The 17,827-nt window shown below is 58.2% G+C and overlaps 1 protein-coding gene across 1 annotated transcript in view; it reads left to right on the top strand.

Moving 5' to 3' along the window:
* The window catches only part of HMCN2 (hemicentin 2), a 151,608-nt gene that overhangs the window by 59,255 nt on the left and 74,526 nt on the right, over positions 1-17,827 (top strand). Inside the window, exons 21-26 of the mRNA XM_012532841.3 lie at positions 78-237; positions 1,267-1,432; positions 10,628-10,755; positions 13,186-13,440; positions 14,090-14,176; positions 17,455-17,649. Coding sequence (XP_012388295.2) covers positions 78-237; positions 1,267-1,432; positions 10,628-10,755; positions 13,186-13,440; positions 14,090-14,176; positions 17,455-17,649 — 991 coding nt within the window. The remainder of the gene's footprint in view (positions 1-77; positions 238-1,266; positions 1,433-10,627; positions 10,756-13,185; positions 13,441-14,089; positions 14,177-17,454; positions 17,650-17,827) is intronic.

Genomic DNA, 17,827 nt, shown 5'->3' on the forward strand with positions numbered 1-17,827 from the left:
TGCATCATGGGGAGAGGAATGATGCAAATCGCCGTGGGGTGGGGGCTCTGCTGATGTCACCTGTGACTCCACCACAGGAAACCAATGCCCTGGCCTCCAGGGATCCCCACTACAATGTGAGCAAGGACGGTACCCTGGTCATCGCCTGGCCATCTGCCCAGGATGCAGGGGCCTATGTCTGCACAGCCACCAACGCCGTGGGCTTCTCCAGCCAGGAGATGCAGCTTTCTGTCAACAGTGAGTGAGGGCCACCCCTGTCCTGGGAGAGGGGCTTGGCAGGTACTGAGGCAGGGGCATGGACAGTCTGACCTCACCTGCATCCTCCTTGCATCTCGTCAACCCTGCCCCTAAATTCCTCACGTCTGAAGGGCATGTAGACCAAAGCTGTCCTTCAGAGCACTGTCCCCTTTAGTGTGGGCATGCTCTAAGAGTGGTTCCAACTCAGCCCTTTGCCACCGGATGGGGGGAAAGTGTCACATGAACAAGGCTGGAAAGACCCAAGGCCCTACACTGGACCCCCTCCCATCTTGGTAGCCCCCTTCGCCCACCTTTCTCCCCAGCTCTTTGTGCCCAGACCCTTTGGCCTCCTTTCAGTTTCTTAAATGATCCGTCCTGCCTCAGGGCCTTTGCATGTGCAGTTCCTTCTGTTGGAATGCCCTTCCCTTCCCTGGTCCAGCCTACTTCTCCCGTCAGTCAGATCTCAGTTCTCTCTGATCTCTGAGGCTGTGTCAAATCCCCTTGCTGTGAACTCTCTTGAATGTCCCTTTCTTAGTGCCCATCACACCTGTGATTAAATAATTACCTGTGTGTTGAACTGCTTGGAACCAGTGTTTCCCTGGGGCCCTTGGCACAAAGGGAGACTGGGCATCATCTGATGGTTAATCCCGTTTATTCCTGAGAATAAGGGAGAGAGAGGAGAGGGAGGACAGAACCTGCCAGAAGGTCCCCAGGGAAGGGAAGCAGGATGGAGAGAAGCAAGAGGGGGACACTGGGGCAGGAGGGACCATGTCAGGGTCATCAAAGCAAGATGAGCTTCCAGCGGGAGGATGGGGTAGACACGTGGGGTGGGGTATGACTAGGGGAAACCATTGGATCCGAGCCCACCCTGAAACCTACACTCTGCCGTTATAATGGAGCCCACCGCCTTCTGCATCTCTGGGGTGGCAGTGCCACCTCGGCTTCCTGGGGGAGCCGTGCTGGTCCCCTCTGGGCCGCGACCCCTGACTCCCTGCTCCGTTCACACCCGCTGCATGATTCTACCTACAGCCAAGCCCAGGATCCTTGTGAACGGGTCATGTGACGCAGACAAGCTGCTGAGTGTCACAGCCAAGGCCAGTGACGAGGTGACCCTGGACTGCGAAGCCCAGGGCTCTCCACCCCCGCTGGTCACCTGGGCCAAGGACTCCCTCCCTGTGCCACCCGTCACCGACAGGTAACCCCGGTTGCGGGGCCTTGGGTCTGGGGATGGACAGAGCTTGGGGTTTGAGGAAACTGACCTCCAGGGGACCAGTGACCCGGCCAGTGTATGGGACCCCGTGGACACCCCCAGGGGCATGCCATCCGATTACACACACGGCACTTTTGGCCGTTGACCTTTAAGGGAGCACGGGTGCCCTTCAGAGGGGGAAGGCCTCTGAAATAACACGCACGCAGCGCTTCACGCACGGCCGAGGGGCGCACGCGCAGGATCGCCTGCCGTCTGCTCAGCGGAGCAGAACTGAGCGGAACTGAGGCTCAGCGAGGTGGGGTGACCTGCGTGTGGTCACTCAGCTAGGAAAGCGTGACGCCACGGTTGAGACAGCCTCCTGAACGAGACGCGTGCGCCGTCCTTGCCTGCTCCGCGGACCAGGTGTCTGGCAGCGGGGCTTTCAGGGATCCTGAGAGTGGGCAGAAAGGGAGGAGGTGCTTGGGCATCCTTCAAAGCCTGGCTGCACCTCCCCAGGCAGGGGTGTCAGGTGGGGTGGTTCCAGACAGGAAGGCCTCAGACTCCTGGGACCCTTGACCCTCGAGGAGTGGGGCTGTGGCGAGGGGGCAGCTCTGGCCGGTGACCTCAGCCCTGGCGGGGCCTTTGAGAAGTTCCAGATGGAGGAGGTCTCAGAGCAGCCTGCTGTGCAAGACCCACTCCTGACACCCACACGTGGGTCTCTACCTCTCAGAACACCTGTTTGGTGCGCCCTCCCGTCCTCGAAGCCTGCACGCCTGCGCGCGGCTGGGGTCCTGGGGCTGGGCTGGCGCTGTGCTGCCCCCATCCGTGCACCCTTTGGTGTCTCTGCAGCCCAGGTCGTAGGTGTGGGAGGGAGTGGTCGTCTGGGGAGCCTGCATCTCTCCGCAGAAAGCCTGGTCCTGGCTCCTCGGCTGGCAGCCGCCTGGCGGGTGCTTGTTTGTTTATGGTTTGTTCCTGAAATGGCACACCGCATTTCCCATTTGTTCACCCCTCCTTGCTGTGATGCGTTAATAGATCAGCCGGGAGCCGTAAATCTGTGAGAGCTGCTTCTGCCATCCTGAGTTTTGCTCTGTCCCTTCTCCCCTGGCCCCCTCCACTTCGTGCTGGCTTACGGCTTTCTCTTGAGATTTCTGAGATTCCAGGAGTTCACCTACGTGAGGTGGGAAAGTATGCCTGGAGCGTGGGGCTGGGGGGAAGGGCTCAGAGCCTGGAGTTCGTCAGACCCGAGTGTGGATCCCGGCTGGTTCTGTATTAGTCGTGTGGCCTCAGGTGGCCGCTGGTTCCTCTTGGACCGCTTCTCCATCTGTGAAGTGGACAAGGTTGAAACCCTGTTCTCAAGATACAGTGACGGATGTGCGATGCTTAGTACATTGTCAGTGGTGGAAAATCGCTTTGACGGCATTTTCCTGTTGCTGCTATAAACTAAAGCATCATTTCCAGCTTTCAAAAATTATCATCATCCTATGTGTTATTTAATTCCCACCAACTCTTTTCAATGGAAAAGCCTTATTGAGATATAAATGGCATGCTTTCCAATTCTGTGTTTTTAAGTAAACTCTGAGTTGTGCAACCATCACCACGATTAACTTTAGAACATCTCCAGCACCTCCTGCACAAAAGCAATCCCCACACTCATTGGCAGCCGCTTGCCATCCCTGCGCAACCCCAGCCCAGCCCCCGGCAACCACTCATCTGCTCTGTCTTTGGATTGATCCGTTCGGGACGTCTCCCGTAGATGGAATCGTGCGCTCTGGGGCTTTCTGTGTCCGGCTGCTTTCACTTAGCATCGTGTTTTTGAGGCGCCTGCATGTTGGAGCAGGGGTCAGGGCTTTGGTCCTCTTTGTGGCTGAATAGTGTTCCGTTGCCTGGATAGAGCACCTTTTGTCGATGTAGTCACCAGTTGACGGACCCTTGGGCTGTTTCCACTTGCTGGCGATTGTGAATAACCTCACAGACCTTTGATTGTATTGACACTTCATTTGCGGGCTCTGGGTCCCCGCGGTTCCTTGGGCCTCTCCCTGTGGTATCTGATAGCTTCCCCACGCAGAACAAAGCTCCCTTTTCTGCCGGACACACAGTTCCCCTTAGTCCCACAGCCGTTCAGACAGAAGATGCAGGTTTTTAAAAACCCATGGGAAACACACAGGGAGCAGTGGTGGTGCGGGGGTAGCTTTGCTGTCTGTCTGCTCCCCTTCCCCTCTACCTCCTCTGTCTCTTCCTCTTCCTTCTCCGAGGGACCCCCAGGGCTCAGCTTCAAAGCTGCCGTTCTGGAAGCTTGAGAACTTCTTCTGATGAGTCGTGGGTGTTCGTCTACCTCCAGGTTCTGTGCTCCTTCTGCCTGGCTGAGCTGCCCCCTCTTCTGTGGTGGCCCCCTTCTCTGTCCTTGGCTGGGGGAAGGCCTGAACCTATTTGGGGTGCCCGGGACCTCTCTCTCCCGAACCTGTGCCAACCTTGGCCAAGGGCTGCGGTCAGGGTCACCAACAGACCTCCAGTGCTGGTGCTTCTTCAGAGCTCCTCGGTAACTCTGGTGCAGTCAGGGTTGAGAACCACAGCGTGGCCGAGCCTCTGAGGCCTCCTGCATCTCTGTTCGGGTTGGGGGTGGCCCTCTTCTCCTGTTGGCCATCCTGGAGGTGGGTGTGTTGAGCGGCACCATGCCTAGTGCCTTGAGGGGGAAACAGAAGCCATGGGGTGTGGGGAACTGGGATCCTGACCTCGCTTCCCGGGCTGGGCCCTAACGTGCACACCCACACACCCACAGACACACATAGACATGCACAGACATAGACAGACATGCACGGACACATATAGACATGAATACACATGGACAGGCGCACAGACAGACACAGACACACGGCCACGCACACTGACACAAACACAGATACACACACATGTGGACATGCACACAGACACAGCAGAGATGCAGACATGAGAACACGTGGACACACACATATCGGGCTTCTGGGCCAAGGTCGGGCAGGCCACTGCTCTTTCTGGAGATTCTAGAGGATATTCTGAACTCAGGGAGCCTTGACCTCCTGAGTCAGAAAGTCCTAATGCAAAGAAAACATGGTAGGAGCTTGAGTACCCATGAAACTCTAAGCCACCCACCTGTGTCCACGACCCCTTCCAGGGTGTTCTTGTAGATGCTGCTAGAGAATTAAATTGAGTGCCTCTTCCATTCTGCCCTTATCATTGATATTTTTCCACATTTACCCATTTTCTAGATTCATCCTGGCCCACGTCATTGCTTTCCATTTAAAGGGCAAGATAACATTCCAGGGCGTTCAGCCCTCATCGTTGCTAAGCTTTCTCTGTTTGGGGCAGATGCTCCGTTGCCAGTTTTGGGCGGTAATAAATGGGGCTGTTGGAACATTTTTGCACAAATGCTTCTCTTTATCTCCTGGGTCATTTCCTTGGGGTATAGCCCTGAAAGCCAATGGCTGAGTCCAAGACTGGGAACGGTTATCGGGTGCCTCTTACCCTGTGGGACTGCTGTTTGTGAAAGGACCATTTGAGTTGTGAATTCAGAATTGAAGTCCGCAGGATTTATTGAGCATCTCCTGTGCCCAGGACTGTGCCGAAACTGTCTAGGAGACAGAAGACATGGGCTCCGGCTGTGTGTGACATCAGGTAGCAAAAGACCTAGGGTCCCATCCCAGCCTTGCCCCCAACTCTCTGAATGAACCCGAGCAAGACCCTTCCCCTCTCTGGGCCTCAGTCTTCCCGCCTGAGAAGTGAAAGGGTTGGACAGGCGATGGTGGCCAGAGAGTGCCTAGTGGCTCTGGTCCCATGATTCAGCCCAGGGATGCTGGGGCGAGGTGGTGTTGCTAGGCAACAATGTTTGTTTCTGGTTCTGATGTGTATCTGGGACAGCTGCGAGTACTCCTGGCTTCAGCACTGGCTCCCGGGGGCAGCCGGCCAGGGTCCTGCACAGGGCCAAACCAGCCGCATCCGGGGGAGGGGAGGGGACAGGGAGAGGATAGAGCACCCCGAGGATGCTGCAGGGCCGTCGGCACACCCCCTCCCTCTCATGGCCCAGTGGAGAGGTGGGGGGCTGCAGCTGGGTTCTGACGATGCAGGAGAAAAGCTGCTTCCTCCTTAGAAGCGAGAGGCATGGCACGGACTGCCCAGGGGCCCCTCGTGGGGTCTTTACCTTGGGGGATCTTAATAGCTCATCTGATTCCTGGCCTGGTGGCTGGGTGACCATGGACAGCGGGACTTCATCTCTCTGGGTCTCTGCAAAAGGGGTGATGATAGTAGGATCTGCGGTTTGGCTGTTGAGGGTTTCAAGTGACAGTGTGCACGGAAGTGCTTAGCTGTGCGGTGGCGCATAGGAAGCGCTCGAGTGTAGACAGCTGTCACCTGTTAGCACCTCTGGGTTTATGTTGCACGGGCTCAGAGGATGTGTATTCTCCCCCTCGCTCACATATTGTGCTTGGCCCTTTCCTTGATATCGGGCCCCTCTTCCTAAACTGCTCCAGCTTGGGGTTTCCGTTTGGGGCTTCCTTATAAGGGTCTATGGTGTGGGTCAGGGTCAGAGCGGCCACTGGTGGTTGAAGGTGCTGTCCAGGCTGACTGGTGCTGGGGGCAGGGGGGACGGGCAATCCCTGCTGCAGCCTCAGATCCCACCCCGGCCCAGCGGACAAGCGCCCGGCATGTATCTGCACGTGGCGGACGTCTGTTGAGCGCTGTTGCTCTGCCTGCTGTGGTCGAGGATCAGCTTCTGGTGGGCTTGGTTCTGCAGGGGGTGCTGTTCATTCACTTGACAGCCTCCGCCCAGAAGGCTCTGCTCACACAGTGAGGTTGGACGGGCCCTTTAGAAACGGGGGCAGCAGGGGGAGCATGGGACACAGCAAGAGGGCCTGGGCGCAGGCCAACCACTCAGATTCTGAGCAGCCAGAGGACGGGGTGCATTTCTTTCACCCCCGTGGCCCACCTGGAACCCAGTGGCTCTTTGTCATATGAGTGAATGAATGAACGTACAAGAAACTGGCAGAACTCGGCTCCATGGAACTCAAAGCAGGGAAGGGTCACCTGCCTGCACTCGTCAGGGAAGGGTTCGTGGAGGAGCTAGAGGCTGTGCTGCCTTGAACGGGGTCTGGGGGCAGGAGAGCAGCCTTGAGACAGGGTGGGGTGTGGGAAACAGTGTGAGCGAAGGTGGGAAGGGGTGCGTGTGTGGACAGGGACAGCTGGGATTTGCCATCAAATATTTATCAAGGACCTGTTGTGGGCCAGCACCTGTGCTAAGCGCTGGGAACATGGCAGGAACCACCTGGGCAACCTGGCCGCTCCCTTCACGAGCCATCAGACAGCGACAGGTGATTACAGGTGTGTTAAATGCCGTAAAGCCTCCAGGAGTGTGTAAGTGAGAGAAGGGGTCTGGCTGGGGCAGCTTCCCTGAGCCACAGAGGAGCTGGAGAGGGGACCCCAAGCTGGGTTGCAGCGAAGGTGTGGCCTGGGATTTGCACTTTCTATCAGATGCCCTTTGGTCTCTCCAGGCAGATACATCCCCCTTGGAGCTCGTAGGACCAGGGGGACACGGCAGGGAAGGTGGGTCTCCCTCCCCGTCCCGCATCATCTGCGTGGCTGTGTGACACTCACAGCCAACAGTGAAGCCTCCAGTGCAGCGGAGGTCATAAACAGGAAATTCCCCTCGAACCTCTCCATGTTTTCATCTTGGCGCCACACGGAGCCATCTGGCTGCTCTCGCCTCAGCGGGGAGGCTGCTGCTAATTACACCACAGGCACGGGGCACACGGCAGCGCTCTCCCCGCTTCCTCCCCCCTCCCCCCTGCCCCTGACACCCCTCCCGGGGCTGCAGCCCCCCAACCCCAAGGAGCCTTGGGAATGTGGAGAGAGAGCGCCCGGGGCGTGGGGCGGGGGCGGTGCAGAAGGGCTGCCCCGCAACCCCTAGACCTCTAGGTCCTGTTTGGTCTGCCCCAGGCCCCATACCTTTTTCCTATATCTGGTCCGAGTGGGGTTTGCTCTGTGCCAGGTCTGGGCTAGGTTCTGGGGATACAAAGGCAAATAAGATGGCTGGGGATGTGTCCTCTTAGGGCCCGCAGGTGACAGGTGGTCACAGGCTGGTGCGGTGAGGGTTGTGATGGGGAGGGCTCTGCAGGCCTCAGCTTGACCATTTATAAGATGGACTTTCCATTCGTTCCGTTTCCTCCTTTGTGGTATAGCGAGCAGCCTTCCCTCTCTAGGAAATGACCTGGGGGTCATCATGAGAAAGACAAGATGCCTACATCTATTGTTGAGAATTGTTTCCACTTTTGGAAGTTTCTTTCATTATTTTTTTTTAATCCCAGAAGCTCCCACTTCCTATCCTTTTAAGGGCTTGGTGAGGGAGGAAGCAACTTCTCTAAAGTTCTTAGAAGAACTAGAAGGCAACCTCTGAGATAAAGGAATTCCAGAGCAACCTTTTCAAGTATGAAGAAATTGGGGTTCAGAGACGTTGTCTGCCCTGCCTGGGCTGGCTCAGCACGTCTGTAGCAGAATTGGACCTCAGATCCAGAACCCTGGTGCTCAGCCTGGACCTCTTTTTGCTGACCCATGCGTCCCTGCTTGGCTAGTCGAGGTTTGCAGCAAAGTCCCCTGAGGGAACCGTGTCCCTGCACCAAGTGTGACTCAGTGTGTATGTTTCAGCCTCAAACTGATTTGGCTCGTGTTTGGTGGGTGTCAACATTATTTAACTTAAAAAAAAAATTGTGGATGAGAAAAGCCAAGCCAGGGGAGGGGAGCCACACAGGGGAAATGTTTCCTTGTCACTGAGACAAGAAAGCATCTGTGTTGTTTTTTCCTTTTTTCTTCCACTTTGGAAGATTAAGGGACCTACTTAGGGCTGCCCAGCTGATTGGGGGCTGGGGGGCGAAACACAGACATGTTGAGGGGGGCGTGGTTTTTACTAGCAGCAGGGCTGTTTATCGAGCACTTACTATGTCCCAGGGACCATGGGCTTTGTGTGCACCATGTCACTCCATACGTGCCGTCTCCTGTGATCCCAGGTGAGGGCACCGGGGCTCAGGGAGACGGAGTCCTTGGCCCAGGGTCAGCCTTCAAGAGGCCGAATGGCGGTGGATGCGGGGGTCACTTGCTGTCAAAGCCCTGTTCCCATCTGCTCCGCCGGGCTGCTTCTCAGGGCAGGGGCACTTCCCTGTGTCCTGGGGCAGTACTCCCAAGGAGTGGTCCCCCTGAGGACCTTGGTAAGACCCCGATTCCAGCCTCCCCCCACAGATCAGAGTCTCTGGACGGGGCCTGGGAATCTGTATGTTTCACATATAGCTGGAGGATTCTGATAAGAAGCCCTGCTCTACAAGGGGGAATGATGGACTCTACCTGTGAGAGCTGATGGTGTGTGAGCCTGTGGCGCCGGAGTCCTGCTCCTGTGCGTGGGGACACATACATCAGTGTGCAGAGGACTCTGGTGGTGAAAGAAAGAAAGAACGAAGGAAGGAAAGAAGAGAGGGAGGGAGGAAAGGAAAACCTGAATGTTTAAATGCCCACCAAAAGGAGAACAAATTAATCCAATTGTGGTACGATCACACAACAGACTACTATACAGCAGTGAAGAGTGAATGAATTAGACCCACGCACATACATGTGGTACCATTTCTATAAGAGTTTTAAACGATGCAAAACTGCATTGCGTGTCGTTATGGATACACTGTCGTCACCATGATAACAGCTGACCTTTGCTGAGTACGTCTGTTCCAGGCACTGTGCTGTGAATTAGGTCTTTCCGTTCTCCGGACAGCCCTATGAGGGCTAAGTACCACTGTTGTCTCTTTTTTCCAAAAGGAGACAACCGAGGCACAGAAAGGTTAAGTGACTTGCCCAGTGTCACACAGCAAGCACGTGGCAGAACAGGGTCGGACCTAGTTGTCCCAGCCCAGTGCCTGGGCTCTAGAGACGACTGCCTGGTATACCACTCACAACTGTCCTCAGAGAACTTGCCCCAGGTGCCTGCTGGAAGCTCAGGGCAAACTGGACGAAGGGTTTGCTGGGTAGGGGGATTACAAGCCCACTTTACATATGGGGAGACGGAAAACCAGCAGAGCACAGCTAGTCCCCCGTGGTTGTCCAGAGAGTGAATTGCCAGCAATGTTGACCGGTTTAATAAGTGCACGTCCAGCACTTGGCCTGCACCTGCTTGGGAGATGGGGGCTCTTGTCATCCCCGTTTTGCAGAGGAGGAATCTGAGACTAAGCAGAGCGGGGAGTGGAGACCGGGACTGGAGCCCAGCTGTACCCTGATGAGCATAGGCGGGGGAGGGGCTGGCCCTCGGAGGTTACCACCCCCACTCCCCGCCCCCGTGCCAGCTGCTTGCCCTTGGGGCCCTGCTGTGGCCAGTGGCCGCAGCTGCCAACTCAGTTCTACGGGGGCAGGGACTGCACGGAGCCAGCACATGTGGGCCGGTGACATCATATCTGCAGAGGCCCCCTCGGGTCCAGCCCAGCTGCAGGAGCCTGGCTGGGGGTCCCAGATCCCTGTGGGATGGGGGCCGGGTGACTTCAGCAAGGTGGGCCAGGTTGGGGAGCGCAGCGATGGGGGACCTCTACAACTTCCTCCTGAGGGCCCAATACAACGCCGGACAACAGGACACTGAAAAGCCCTGGGTTCAGAGCATGGCCAGACCTGGCACTTAGACGCAGAGGGTCTCTGGGCTGCAGCTTCTCCCTGGAAGCCGTCGAGGGGGCCTCCAAATGAGGCCTCATCCCCACTCTCAGGGCAGGGTCGAGGAACGGTAGGCATGTGCATTAGAGGAGGAAGAGTTACTGGCGACTAGGTACCAGGCCCTGGGCTGAGCCCACGTGGAATCTGTTCACCAGCCTCGGCCACAGAACTTCTTAATACGCCCATTTTACAGATGAGGAAATGGAGGCTCCAAGAGGTGAAGGGACTTGCTTCACCCAGCTGGGAAGGGTTCAAAGTTAAACCCAGCCAGCGGACTCCTAGCCTAGTGCTCTTTGTCTGTTACGCAAGTTGGAGGGGACGTGGCCTTGGCCTGGTGGTTTGGGGGAAGTGGAGGCAGGGCAGGGGGAGGAGTGAAGGGTGGGTGGCGGACACTGCCTCAGTCCTGGCAGGCTGCCTGGAGGAGGCACCTGGTTCAAGTTGGGTCTTGGGCCTTTCCGGCAGAGGTGGGGTCGGTTGGGGTCTTACCAGTGCCCCTCACTCCCACAGGCATTGCCTCCTCCCATCAGGCTCCCTGCATCTGGCCCAGGCCCAGTTGAGTGACAGCGGCCTCTACGAATGCACAGCCAGTAACCCTGCGGGGTCCGCTGCTCGGTACTACATCCTCAGGGTGCAAGGTAAGGTCCTGGCTGGCAGCCTCTGTCTCACACCGTTCCCCCCAACCCCCATCTTCCTTAGGCCTCTCGTGCCCCTCCCCCATCTCCACGCCAGGCTCTGTCACCTCTTCATGGTCCTCCAGTGTTTCTTCCATCAACTCTATTTCCTGTCTTTTTCAAGCCTTCTCTCTCCTCCTCACCCCCCTTCTTCCCCTCTCCTGAACCCCTTGGTTGAGCCCGGAGAGTCTGTTCAGAGGCCCCCTGAGAGCAAAGGGCAGGGCCCCGTGGCGTTGGAGACTTGGGCGTTGGGAGGGGGACCCACGGAGGGGGTTCTGGTTCCTGGCTCAGGTGGGGGCCCAGGAGTGCATGTTCACCTGGGTGTCCAGGTTCCATTCACAGAAGCCACCCAGTGGAGTCACTCCACCAAAGAGGCGGGGACCTTGTCATCTCCAGGAGCACGGGGATGAGTTGTCTGAGACAGGGGTCCTCTGACTGCAGCCCTCAGCCACTACTGACCTACATGCCGTTTTCATGTGGCCCACGAGTGAAGAATGATGTCTACGTTTTTAAACGATTGGGGGAAAAAAGGCAAATAACGTGACATATGAAAATGATATGGAGTTCAGGTTTCAGTGTCCATAAATACAAGCTCTACTGGAGTGCCACCACACACGTTCGGTTACGTAGCGTCCGTGGCTGCTTTCACGCCGTAATGGCAGAGTTGGGTAGTTGAGACAGAGACCATCTGGTCTGCAAAAGCTTTTCAGAAAAAGCCCTTTCCAGAAAAAGCCAACCCCTGATCTAAGCTGACTCCCCATTTTACAGGTGGACAGGCTGAGGTTCAGAGAGGGAGGGGCTCAAAGCTTCTCTATGAGTTTGCGTGAGCATGGGAGAGAAACAGAGAAGCAGGAAGCAGGGTGATGAGCAGGGCCTCAGAGTCGGCAGAGCTGGGTTCGAATGCTGACTCTGTCACGGACTGGCTGTGTGACCTTAGGCCAGCTGCTTGGCTTCTCTGAGCCTTGGATTCTTCTTCTATAAAGTGGAGGTAATAATGCCTGTCCCATAGTTGTCAGAAAGGGTATTGATGACATCAGGCACTCAGCACGGTGGAAACTGCTGTTGTTTTCAGCAAGTGTTTTTAGGGGGGTAGTGGGCAGGGCATGTACACCCTCGTGCTCCTAGACAGTGAGGCTCTGGGCTCCAGGTGGGGGAGCTGATCTCTGCCCAGGGGCCAGCTTCCATAGATGGTCTTATCTTTGGGCTCCTACTCTGAAGCTGGGAAGGGAATGGGTGTCCTCAGCTTCCCCCGAGGGCCCAGGACACTTGTCCTCGTCTTTGATAATTCTCCCAGGCTCATCCAGTCTGGCCCCATGGAAGCCATCTGGATTCCTGGTCACACAGACCCAGCCTTGGGGCCGGTCCAGCTCCTATGAGCCGACGCAGTGGGTGACTCTGGTCGAGTCACACAACCTTTCTGAGCCTCAGTTTCTTCATCTGCAAAATGGACATAGCATCACCCACCCCATAGGAGGGACCAACTGGGATGGAGGATGGGAAAGTTGCTTGAAAAACACAAATGCAGAAGAAACAATACCCACTATCCTCCCCAAGCCAGGCAAGGGGAAGAGCGAGCTGGGAACCCTGAGAGTGAGTCTAGCCGCAGTGTTTTAGGCGCCGCTGTGGAGCAGGCTCCCTGCTGGCTGCTCTAGTCCTGCATCTCATTCCATCCCAGGGCTTCTTTGTGAGGAGGGGAAACCGAGGCTCCAGCCAGTGCGGGGTCCTGTGGCCGAGAGGGACAGGGCTGGGATTTGAGCCTCCCCTTCTGTACATGCTGCCCCCTGGGCTGAGTCAGTCCCGCCGCCCCCTGGGCCTCGATGTCCCCATCCAGCACTGAGCTGGTGTTTCCCAGCTGGTGGTTCTCAAATGGTGCTGGGTGCAAGCCTGGGGGTAGGGATGGGGGTGGGGGCTGGGGGGAGAGTAAGCTGAGCACGGAGGAGCGATTTTTTTTTTTTTTTGCGGTATGTGGGCCTCTCACTGTTGTGGCCTCTCCCGTTGTGGAGCACAGGCTCCGGACGCGCAGGCTCAGTGGCCATAGCTCATGGGCCCAGCCGCTCCGCGGCATGTGGGATCCTCCCGGACCGGGGCACGAACCCGTGTCCCCTGCATCAGCAGGCGGACTCTCAACCACTGCGCCACCAGGGAAGCCCGAGGAGCGATTTTTTGATGGCAACACGTGTGTTCAAGGGAAAGGCTGATTCTACTTTTGCGGGGGTGGTCCACACGGGATGTCCTACTGTCAATCGCCCCCCACAATGACGATTTCTGCTGGTTGGCAATGGCCAGGGGTGTGGGGAGCCCTGCAGCAGGCCGGGCCCTCTCTGTAAGTCTGGGCTCTGTGACTCCCCCCACCCGGGGCCCCTGCCTTGACAGCCCTCCCCGTGGCCCTGTCAGTGCCCCCCCAGGTGCAGCCGGGCCCGCGGCTCCTGAAGGCACTGGTGGGGGAGGCTCTGGACCTGAACTGCGTGGCCGAGGGCAACCCGGAGCCCCAGCTGACCTGGTCCAAGGATGGGGTGGCCCTGCGGGGCGGGGGGCCCAATGGCTCCGTCCACTTCGTGGCCATCCGAACCTCGGATGCTGGGACGTACCGCTGTGAGGCCTCCAGCAGCGCTGGGGTGGATGCCTGGGAGCTGGAGCTCAGGGTGCTGGGTGAGTCTCCCCTGAACCCCAGAGCTTACCTCCCCACTCCTTCCCCAGCAGCAGCTTGGGCTTCTGAGCTGCTGGACCCCTTCCTTCCTCCCAGCCCCCAAAGCCGTGTCAGGCCGCTTTTGCCAGCCCAGGGGGGGCTCCGTCCTCGGGGTGGGGTGCAGGCGCCGTGAGGTGGTGATTGAAGAGCAACGGGCCAGCTCCTCCCACTTTCCCGCTGGACAACCATCGGCCAGTCATTTACACTCTCTGACCCTGTAACATGGGTCCAGTAACATGTGAGGGGTCAGTGAGAGAATGCGTGTGAAGTGCCCGGTGCATAGAAAGTTCTGGATCCCTGGTGCTAGCATTTTCACTATGATGAATTTGAAACACACTCAGAGAAGGCAGGGCAGGACGATCCTGAGCTCAGCCCCCCGAGCCCGCGGGGTCGTGCGTGGCACTGTTCCATGGGCCACCCCGCAGGGGGTGAGCTGGTGCCACGGCCCTGACTCTCCCCGAGGCTGCGGGCTGGAACGCGGGGCTTGTACCCCCTTATTCCAGCTGGGGTTCTGGATGGGAATGCCCCCTCCACCAGCCCTGGGCTCCTGGTCGGGGGAGCACCAGGCCTTGGGTTTGGGTGTGTGACTGTGGCCGCGTTACCTTCCACCAGAGCCGCCGTACTGGGGGGCCGATGAGACCAGTGGCCTGCTGGAGAGGGTAGCAGGAGAGAACGCCAGCTTGCCGTGCCCTGCCAGAGGTGAGGCTGGGCCCTGGGCCCTGGGCTGGGAGGGGGAGAAGACCCACCCATGTTTCAGCGCCCTCGGTCACTGTGGGCAGTGCGCGTGGGTGTGGAGGCTTGTGGGGTCCCCACTCCTGTCCAGGACCATGCCAGGGACTTCATCCCATCAGCAGCCCTATAGGATGGGTATTAGCATTAGCTCTTTTTTTTTTATTAGGGGCAATTTAGGCCCAGAGCGGTTAAGAGGGTTGCCTGAGGTCACAGCCAGAAGGTGACTCAGGGAGTATAATCTGCTTTAACCCCAGCCCCGAGTGCCCGTTAAACCCTGGGCCCCTCTGCGCCTGGGGATTGTAACAGCTGGGGCTGAGGAAGGCCCCAGGGTCCTAGGATCGGTGCTTGGTGGCCCCTGCCTCTCCCCAAGCCCCAGGCTTTCTCACAGGGCATGGATTCACGCAGTCCTGGGCAAACCAGTCCTTTGGGACCCCCTTTGGGCTACAGCACAGTGTGGGATTGAGATAGCCACCCTGGGTCAATTGCCTGGTGCCGGGCAGTTCACACCTCCTTTCTGAGCCTCAGTTTTCTCAGCTGTCCAGTGGGGTCACACCTGTCCCTCCACACAGGCCCAGTGGGCCCAGTGGACGGCAGGAAGTTTAGGTCCCAGCACCGTGCCTGGCACATAGTAGGAGCTTGCGGAAATGTGTTGAATGGATTCTACTGTCCTGTGAAATCTCCCTGCGGCACCCGGTGGATCCCACCGGCTGCCAGAGTCGCTTCTGGCTTTGGGTCAAAATGGCCAAAATGTCTCCCCTGTGCATAGATGATGCTTTCTAGAAGGGCAGGTGTCTGGGTGTCTAAGAAGCAAGTGGTAGCTTACAAAAAGCCTGGCAGGAGCCAGGAGAGCTGGCTGTAGTCTGCACTGCACCTCCTCACGCCACGGGATCCAGGGAAGTCCTTGGAATGGGACAGAGCTAGGGCCAGGTAGGAGGCAGGTGGGAGCAGACCACCTGGAGGGGCCATTGTCCCGCTCTTGACCAGGGCGCCACCTTGTGTCAGTATCTGGTAACAGCAAGGAACCTGTAGGGCCCTCGCGGGACGTGGGAGGTAGGAGGTGGGACCACCAGCCCCGGCCTCCTGCCCTGATACCCCACAGTCACTCACAACCCCAGCATCAACCCTGGTCAGCCAGGGGCCTGTCCTCTGAGCCTGACTTCAGCCAAGTCAGCATAAGCCAGGTCCCCTCCATCAAAACTGCCTGTCCCCGCCCCGCGTCCCACCCCACCCCCCTCGGCCTTCTCTCTTTCAAGCAGGTGGCTGCCCGGTGGGCAGTGTTGGGCGCTGGTATTCACCAGCCATGTGACCTTGGGCTCGGAGGGCTCTGAGGGAGAAAGGAGAAAGCCTGGAGCACAGAGGGCTTGACCCATGGGAGCCCTGGTACCTGCAGTGGGTGGCACTACCCGCCTCCTCCTCGTGGGGTGGGACAGAGGCCAGGATTTTGGACATTGCTTCTCTCTTGGTCTCTGTAAAATGGGAGTGGAGGCAAGATGAGGGGTTTTTCAGCAACAGCCCTGAGTCCCTGGAGTCTTCCCGTCACAGAGCAGTGGTGCAGTTCTGTGTGGTTAGAGCTCATTTAGGGGTTAGATGTTTGCATTAAAAAAAAAAAAAAAAAAAAGCTTCCAGGGTTCAAAACTCAATACCCCTCAGGGCTGGCAGTTCTGAAGTCCTGGTCTCTGGGTGGCGGGAGCACGGGCTGGGGCCTTTGGGAAAAGATGAGGAACTGGGAGGGGCATGTGTGTGTCTGTGGGCTGTATGTGTGTATGTTGTATGTGTTCACACATGTGTCTCCGTGCTGGGGAGCAGCTGGGACACTCCAGCAGGCATCCTGGGCAGACACAGAGGAAACGGCAGAGGGTTCTATGAGAAAACAGACACAGGGGACTAAGTAGCCCAAAGATCGCAGAGCATGGGTGGCCCTCCTTTTCCCTCAGGGCCAGCGGGCAGAGTCCCTCCTTTTCCCTCAGGGCCAGTGGGCAGAGCCCCCGGCACTTAAGCAGGAGCAGTCAGTACAGGGTGGGGGGGGGCAGGGGCCCTCCCGAACGAGACGACACCCAGGATGCCCCGGATGTGCCGCATCTTGATCGCAGCCCCATTCCCCCCAGATGGGGTGTCTCACCCCTCCCACCGAAGGCGAGGATAAAAGAGCAAGTGAGGCAGAGAGAATGTGCTTACAAAGAGCCCCGAGCTGCCAGGGAAGTCAGCAGATCAAGTGGGGGTGTGGTGCGTGATAACTGGTATTTAGCAGCGATTATGACCCCGATGAGGAGGGATGGAAGGGCAGCAGGCTGCCTGCCCTGCAGGCAGGGCAGTGGGTAAGGGCTGCCCTTGTCCTGAGATCACTCAGCAAGTCTGCAGAGTTGGGGCTCACGTGACCCAGGCCCCGCTGCGACCACTGGGCGCCATGCCTCATGGGCACGTGTGCTGCTTGGAATGCTGGGTCATTCCTTCAACACCGATCTGAGGACCTACTGTGTGCCCTGGCCCAGTGGGGCAGCTGTTCATCCCGCACCCACCGTGCGCCGGGCCGTGTGAGCCGACAGCCTGGTGGCAGAGCCAGACGCTGCACAGTCCGACGTGAGGAGTGTCGGAGAAGGGCCTCCAGGGGGACTGCGGTGCTCACGGTGGGGCTAGGGGTGTGTGGCCAGCGGTGTCCGCCTCATGCCTGCGAGGGGAAGCACAGGCCCGGTCCACCTGGGGCCTCCACCGTTTATGCGCGGATCCGATGGGACAATATGGGTACTGAGCACGGCGGGCTCATTCATTCAGGTAGCACCTGCTGTGTGCCAGGCGCTGGGCTTGCAGCTGGGGGTGCAGCAGGGAACAAAGCAAAGACTTTGGACCTTGTGGGGGGAGACAGACAATAGGCCAAAAAAAAAAAAGCCTAAAGAAGTACATCTAAGGTACATTAGAAAGTTGGAGATGGCAGGCAAAAGAGAAAACACAGGGCAGGTGAGGGGGTTGGGAGTGCAGATGAGGTGGGGCCTCTGCGAGGGGAACCAGAAAAGGCTCTGGCCCCTGTGCCTGTGGCCCTCGGGCCGCTGGGAGGCCACGTGGACACACAGCACTGGGTGGGGAGGTGGCAGGTGTGTGAGCACCTGCTGCTCCTCTAGCCTGGGGGGCAAGGAGGTACCTGAGACCTCCCCCCCCTGAGGGTCAGCATCACTTGCACGGGGGTGGGGGCAGTGTGGGTGTGGACAGGGAAGGGGACAGGCTTTCGTGCTGATGACTCTGTGCCCTGCCAGGGACGCCCAAGCCGCAGATCACGTGGCGGAAGGGCCCGTCCTCAGAGCCCCTGCGTGGCCGGCCAGGCCTGGCAGTGCTGGATGAAGGCTCTCTGTTTCTGGCCTCGGTCTCTCCCACCGACGGTGGAGACTACGAGTGTCAGGCCACCAACGAGGCGGGCTCCGCATCCAGGAGAGCCAGGCTGGTCGTCCATGGTGAGCAGGGACCCCAGAGCTGGGGAACGGCTTGTACACACCTCCCAGTGGTACGCATGGATGCCTGGGTGGGGCAGCGCCAGCTCCCCAGCCTGAGAGCTCACCGCAGGGGAGGCCGCAGGTCCCCGCCCTCCTCCCCCACCCCATGCTTGTTGGGGAGGGCTTGAGGGTGTTAGGA

The sequence above is a fragment of the Orcinus orca genome, chromosome 6 (genome assembly GCF_937001465.1).
Source record: "Orcinus orca chromosome 6, mOrcOrc1.1, whole genome shotgun sequence".
NCBI classification, from domain to species: Eukaryota; Metazoa; Chordata; class Mammalia; order Artiodactyla; family Delphinidae; genus Orcinus; species Orcinus orca.